This window comes from Acyrthosiphon pisum, chromosome A2 (genome assembly GCF_005508785.2).
Source record: "Acyrthosiphon pisum isolate AL4f chromosome A2, pea_aphid_22Mar2018_4r6ur, whole genome shotgun sequence".
Classification (NCBI taxonomy): Eukaryota; Metazoa; Arthropoda; class Insecta; order Hemiptera; family Aphididae; genus Acyrthosiphon; species Acyrthosiphon pisum.
Window position 1 is genome coordinate 78,238,688 of NC_042495.1, and position 7,663 is coordinate 78,246,350.

The 7,663-nt window shown below is 24.5% G+C and overlaps 1 protein-coding gene across 4 annotated transcripts in view; it reads right to left on the reverse strand.

Annotated features, from left to right (window-relative positions):
* LOC100166189 (PAX-interacting protein 1) overlaps window positions 1-7,663 on the reverse strand; it is a 16,108-nt gene that overhangs the window by 738 nt on the left and 7,707 nt on the right. For all 4 annotated transcript variants that reach the window (XM_029489757.1, XM_016807876.2, XM_008189074.3 and 1 more), the window contains 5 exons: window positions 7,118-7,270; window positions 3,847-4,031; window positions 2,579-2,823; window positions 2,353-2,521; window positions 269-571 (listed from right to left, as the gene is read on the reverse strand). In XM_029489757.1, the coding sequence (XP_029345617.1) occupies window positions 269-571; window positions 2,353-2,521; window positions 2,579-2,823; window positions 3,847-4,031; window positions 7,118-7,270 (1,055 nt within the window). The remainder of the gene's footprint in view (window positions 1-268; window positions 572-2,352; window positions 2,522-2,578; window positions 2,824-3,846; window positions 4,032-7,117; window positions 7,271-7,663) is intronic.

Sequence of the window (7,663 nt, forward strand, 5' to 3'; positions counted from 1 at the left end):
TAACCTCATATGCTTTTTAGTATATTTTATATTTTAACGCGAGTTATGAGTATTTTAAAATTGTAAATTTTTTATACATCTTAAAATATTAATACCTAGATAATAATCTTATCTTTAGATTTTATAAGAGGTCAACTCACTCTAATTTTTAAATTCACGGAGCTACACGTGTTCTGCTGAGCGTACAATTTTCTATGTTACGCTCTTGTAAGACAGAGACAACACATGCGGGTATCACGTCCTCTTAACTATGTTAAAATTATTATACCATTATCAATATCCAATAAGTCGTTGTACAAATAGTGATCTTCTTGACACGAGATTATAAAATAGGAATTGGGTGCCAAACCTCGGATCGACTCCAAAGATCTTCTTGTTCTTTCAATTGTACCACCAGCAGAAGAAATGATTTGGTCCAAGTAAAGAGAGGGTGGATATATAATTCCAGGAGTAATAAAGAATGATAAGTCTTTAAATAGTAAACGACGGTTCTTGTTTTCAAGAATTGCCGGTATATAACATGACCCCAAAAATTTATCTTGTACATGTTCTATACAATATTTTTTCTCATCTGAAAATTCATTACTCAAATTGTTTTAAAAATATTATTACAATACAATAATAAAAATTATTTTGAATAAAAATTTTAAATATACTAATTTCTGACAAGTACACAAGAGTTGTTTTTTGTGTACCTTGTTTAAACTAAATAATTTTAAATGTCCATAAAAAATCATATTTTAATGTTTAATTATTTTTCTCATTTTTAAGAGAATATTTGAATTGTTTTTTTAGAGCACATCAGTACCATATTTAGATCTTTTTGGAGCGCACAAATCTGGGACCCTATCCATTTCATATTTAATCATTTTTCAAATCATTAATCTTATTTATTTTTTTTAATATGAGATCTTGTAAAAACATCTTATAAAAACATGATAAAAATGTGTCATAGTGGAAAAAAATTATTAACAACAATGATAAAAACTTAGTTCTAATTAAATTATATTGCCGAATAACCATGCAAGACATAATACAAAGGCAGTAGTATAGACTCCAATACTTAGGTATTCATTACTCTAGTATACAAATTTCAAATGAAATGGAACATAGCAAAACAGTTGAAAAACGGAAAGGTAATTCCAATTTTCAAACTAGACTAGACTAATTATTTTAAACCTAATGTAATGTTCTAGCTAGTGCGGGCGATTTGTATATTGACCTTAATGTTCTGCTCGCATGCAGTGAATTACAAGCGATTTTGTTTTACCTTGTATGCGTGTAAATTAGCTAGGATACGGCGTAATGATAAAACCCAAAAACAATGTTCAGTAACCATGGTAGTTATAATATACAGGGTGTACAGGAAGACCTAACAAATGAAATAATTTTTGTTCTGATCAATATTTTTTAATTTTTTTTTATATATAATTTGTAGTCATTTGTGATACACGTATAATATTAAAATAAATTATTTTTATTTTTTAATAATGAAAATAAAAAATTTAAAATATGATTTAAATTTCTTTGGAAAATTCAAAATAGGCCAAGGTCGTATCCAGGAAGTTTTTGGGGGTCCAAAACATGTACATTGTAATTTTAATGAATTTAAGTTATGACATTTGGTTAAAATTAAGACATATTGAAGACATTTGTGAGGAGGGGGTCCAGAACCCCTGGAAGCACACTAAAATACGGTCTTGAAATAGCAAATTTTTAAATCTGATTATAAGAAAAATGTTGATGGTAAAAACATTTATCTAAATCTTGAAGTTTATTATTTGAATTTCTTAAAATAACAATATTTTTTTGAGTATATTAATTTAGAACGTAATAACTATTTTCAAAATAATACTTTTGGATATTTCCCGATATAAATATATTTCTTAATCATATAATTTCCACAATTTTTGTAATACGTTTAAGTAGCATCATATTTTTATTTTTTTTGTCAGGTCTTCATTTTAGACTAAACATAGTATTATACAGGATACTATACATTTTTGTTCATATGTTAAGTTATCTTTCATTTTGTTTAAGAAGAATATTTTTCAAGTAAAATGTAACAAATATTATATTTTGAGATACTTGAAAGTTATGATATAATACTGGGTTTTATTACATTACTTTATTGGTTAAATATTCTATTTAAATTGGCTTAAACATTTTAATCACTAACCAGTAACCAGCTTATCCAAATATTATGATGATGTTATAGATTTAGGGAATACTTTAAAATATCAAAGTTATTTATATAAAGCAATTAAGTAATTAACTATTTGCCAAAGTTTTTAATATTAAGATCATTATTACTAGTGTAATAATTAAAAATATTAAAAATAAAACTTTTACCTTGAAGTTTTAAACTGGAATGTGAATCTTTTAACCAATTTTCATTGAGAATATATTTAACAGTGGAAAGACAGCCAAAAAATTCTATCGATGGTATAGGCTTGTTCATGACTAAATGAGTTGCTTCAAAACAGTGACTGGCCACTGTACCGCCAAATAAAAGTACTATCTAAATATAACAACAGATTTAATATTATATAATAAAAAAAAAACTAAAACAAAATACCATTTTAAGTATTTCTTTATCGTCCGTTGTAAAACCACAAAACATAACAGATGGTTTTAATGGTAAACTTTTTATATAAGTAATTATAACATCATTGTCATCAATGTCATCATTAATTAAATTTGTCATGTTTTGGCATTCAGATGTTGTTTTTTGTCTTTTACATTTTGTAGGACTATCTGGATTTAAAGTCAAATCATATACTTGTTGATTTTTATTGATAGACAAAGGAGTTTTCCAGGCCTCTAAAAATGTTATTTTAATATTTATAATTTATAATAATTTTTTTTATTCTGAAGAGGATGTCATACCATGTGTTGTTTCCATACTATTTTATTTTATTTTAATACAATTATAAACATAGAACAAACCAAATTTAACCCATTATGTCCTAGCGCACCCATATGGTAACGCGAAAAATAATTTCTAAAAATAGCTGTATTAAATTGGTTATTTTTAGTAACTATAGAAAATAAAAACAATAAATATTTAAAAAAAAAATTACTTTGGACTTAATGGGTTAAGTTGTTAGTTTAAATAGTGAATTGACGAATAATCAAACTTATAAGGAAAAAACATGTGTTTGTAAGGCGGTTTTTTAAGATATTTTAATTAGTTTAAATAGTAAGTTATTGACATTTTTAAAGAAAAATATTTTAAATTATCATAAAATGTATATTATAAAAACAGACAAACAAACACTGGTACAATTTTTTAAAATTAAAGCTAACAATGTAAAATTGATTTGACCGAATACAAAGGATCTATGTTGTACATAAGGGGGAGACAACACATTTTGGTGTGAAATCCTCTTAACCAATTACAATATATTAGTTATGAATTATGGATAAAGATTTGACATTGAGGGCGGATTGTATAAAGAACAGTCTGAAAATTTGTTATCGGACCTGTAATTTATTCATTCTATAAAGTTAATGATTGTGTTAAACTGTGCTAGTATTATAAAGAATAAAGAAGCTTAAAGAAAAATTAAATTATTGATAAACGCGATTACCAAATAAATAAAACCACCAATAACATCGATAATATCAATGATATTTCACCAATCTGTAATTTACCAAACCAAAATCCGATCTGTAGTTTCAGGTCTGGTAATTGATAATTTACAGAACTGTTGGCGGTTAACGGTTTGGTAAGGCGCTACAAGACGTTTATGCAACCCACCCTGAGTAGTCAACTATAAAACTATAAGTTTATTGGCAAACAATTTAAAAGTTACAAAATAGTATAAATAATTGATACCATACCCATTAAATGTGAGACCATGTCATAATTCACTAAAAATGGATTATATAAATCAAATTGTTGATATTTTAAATTTCCGGGTTCTTTTATACCAAGTTTTGCTCCAAAAAGAATATCATTTAGCCACTGGACATTCACCACTGGTTTATTAATTGCTAAAGCTTTTTCTACAAGTTCACCTTCTAGTCTACATTTAAAAATATAAGTACATTAAATTATTAAACAATTAATTTTTTGATAGAAATCATACTGTTCAAATAACAAAAATAAGTAAAATAGTGAAAACTTAAAACTTTTAACAAAAAAAATTTAACATTTACTTAATCTCAAGAAAATTGTATATATACAGGTTGTAACAGGAATACAAGACACATGACTTTTTTTTATTTAATTTATCATTTACAAATGTTTTTGCTACAGTATAGTAAAACATTTTTATTTTTAAATTCTGAGCAGAGCGATGAGTGTAATGATTTTACAATAATGTGTTTTTTTTTCTGTGCATATGATAAGTAGTCAAAATAATGCTTCGATTTTCAATCTCAGTATCTTGTTGGATGGGAAAGTGAATCTAGTTGGTGCATTGGGGAGGTCAAAATCCAATATTCCTATTAGTGTTCAAAAGCAAAAATTAAGAAAAAACAGGTTTTAACGCTAAATTGGTTTTCAATTTTGGTTTTTTTGTGTAACTCTAAAATGAATGACCGTAGATACATAAACATTTCACTGAATGTTTATATTCCTTTTTTTATACACCAAAACATTCTGTAAATATTTTGATCAGTTTATGGACAATTTCAAATTTCAATTTTTTTAGTTTTTTTTTTCAATAAATATCAATAAAATTTTATTTGATGGCCAAAATGCGTGAAAATTTAATACAAGGCTCCCGTTATATTCTTATAATAGCAGTTTAAAAATATAAAAAAAATTGTGTATATATTGTGTTTTTAATAAGCATTTAGACAAAATGTATTAATTATTCTGAAGTTAAAAATGTATAAAATGTTCAACTTTTATAGCTGAGGATTCCACGTAAATAGGTTATAAATAAATTACTTTATTCACAATAATATCATCAAATATACTTTGTATAGGCTGTTTGACCGTCTTCGCTCAAAATCATTTTCTTATACAATGAAATTATATCATTTAATTCAAATTTAATACTATCCATTACCAAGCCTGGGCAAGTTAATGATAATTTTTAACTGAGTTAAGTTAAGTTAATGTAAAACATTTTAACTCAGTTAATATATAAAAGTAAACCTAATTTTTTTTTAACTCAGTTAGGGTAAAAGTTATATGAACATTTTCAATTAACTTATTAAGTTAAGTTAAGTTAAGTTATTTATTTTTTTTTTATAATATCTTTATAAATACCCAATAATATCTTTTAAATAATAAAAATCATAAATATTATTAAACACAGGAAATAGCCAATAGCTTTTCTATACATGGGTACTGAATTAATAGAATTATGAAGTAGGTACGAAAAAAATACAAAATTGAAAATGCCAAAACAAATACAACCTTTTGATTTATTAATACACTAATACAGATAAGTACTATACATTTTTTTTAAATTATTAAATAAAAATAACATGGTATTTAAGAATGCACTTAATTTTAAACTCAGAATACTTTTTCAGGGAACTAAAAGTCTAAAACTTTTAGAGAGTATAGCCAACTTTAAAATTCAGTAAAATATTTATATAAGAAATTGATTTAACTATATTTGTAATTCCCTATTCTAGTAAATGGTTATGTAATATCAATAATAATTTTTATTTTTATTATTTAATTATTTATAAATTAACTTAACTTGAATTTGAATAAAAGTAACTTGTTATTTATTAAGTTAATATCAATTAAAATAAGTTAAGTTAAAAATTAAGTTATTGAAAATTAAATTTAAAAAATTAAGTTAAAAGTTAAAATTAACTTAACTTTTAACTTTTTAACGCGTTTACGCCCAGGCTTGTCCGTTACAGTAACACTCTTGAACCTACTGTACAGCAAAGCAACACACAATTGCCTACCATTTTTTATTTATTATTTAATACTGAAAATAAACAAATTTAAATCTAGCTTTTAGAAAAATGTTTATAATAAAAACATTTATTTAAGTCATGAAGTTTATATTTTAAAATTTTTTGAAATCTCATTATTATTATGAAGTAAAGTTGATCCACTCGTAAAAATCTTTTTGAATTCAAAAAGTATTATCTTTTTAAAATTAATGATTTCATAGAATTTTACACTTGACTTATATAAATGTTTTTATAATAAAGGTATTTCTAAAAACTAGATTTCCAAATTAGGTATTTTGAAACTTTCAATAGGAATTTAACTCAGGTTTAATTTTTTTTAACTTCAGTATTAAAAAATAAAATCAAAAATTGTTATAACCCTCAACAAAGTGTATATATATAAAAAAAAATTTAAATATATTAATTAAAATTTAAAACACAAGTTATTTAATTTTAACTTCATCAGGTCCTCCTATTACACTCTGTATGCTTTTGGAATTTAAAATAATTTTAGTAAACTATCAATGAATAAATTCTAAATTATTTCTTATAATATTGGTTCTTAAATTAGAAAAAAACAAACATATTGAACACTATTATAGGATAACTAGTATGGGTATGGATTTAGTAGAGTTGCAAGAATATTGATTTTTTGAGTCAAGTTCAAGTTTAATATTTGAGTACTTAAAATTGCCCGAGTATTTGAAAGTTGTTAGTGTACACCAATACTGCAGAGTTCCATTCTATCTAATTGGTATTATTCTTATCAGAAATATTAGAGTTATAGATATTTATAATTTTTAAATTTATTTCAGAGAAAAACAACTCAGAACTCGTATTTATGTGTATAAAAAAAAATGCTATCAAGTCTACTCAAACTCCTTTTGAAAGTCGAGTAATATTGCAACTTTAGAATTTAGGCAGTGACACAGGGTGAAAGTCTGAAGGTAATTTTTTGAAAGTGGCAGAAGTTGTTCAGTATGTTATCTGATTGTTAAGTTTTTGTTTATAAGTGTTGTTTACTTTTGTTTAATAGCACAAAATAAATCAAAGTTAGTTAGAAGACATTACCACAGTACAATTTATTAATATAATTTTTACGGTTTTTTATAGTGCCTATTTGAGAATTATGTATTCATGTATTTTAAACATTTGATGGGACCAAAAAAAAAGTTTTACTGTATAATAATAATATATTATAATTATTAAGTATATATAATATTTAATGATAATGACTTACTTCAGGCTAATTACAACATCAGTTCTGGAAGTAACTTCTTTAATAACATGACTACCGCCGACTAGTTCAATCATTGCTTTAATTATATGACCTTCGTTTATACCAAAATTAACAATTGAAATTTGAAAACTTTGACATGGCAAATTGTCTATTCTAAAAAGTAATAATAAAAACAATTTAATTTTTTGTGTTTTTTAGATTTTGATCAAAATTAAAAATTAATAATTTTTAAGGTTTTACTATAATAGCAATTGTTCTATGAACATTTTAGTTTGTATAAGTAGGAGTCCTAAAAAATTAGCATCAAGATTTGAAATTTAAAATGTACGCTTAAGAGGATGCTATACCCACATACGTTGTCTCCGTCTTACAAATGGACAACATAGCAAAAACTGTTTTGCGCGTGACAACTATGCTCCCTTTTTCATTTATAGTAGAATTACCAAAATTCCACAACACATAAGGAAGAACTTAATCTGTGTCGTAGCGGTTTTTTTTTTTTTTTTATATAGCAATTACAAATAGTTTTTAATAATTAAAAGAAAA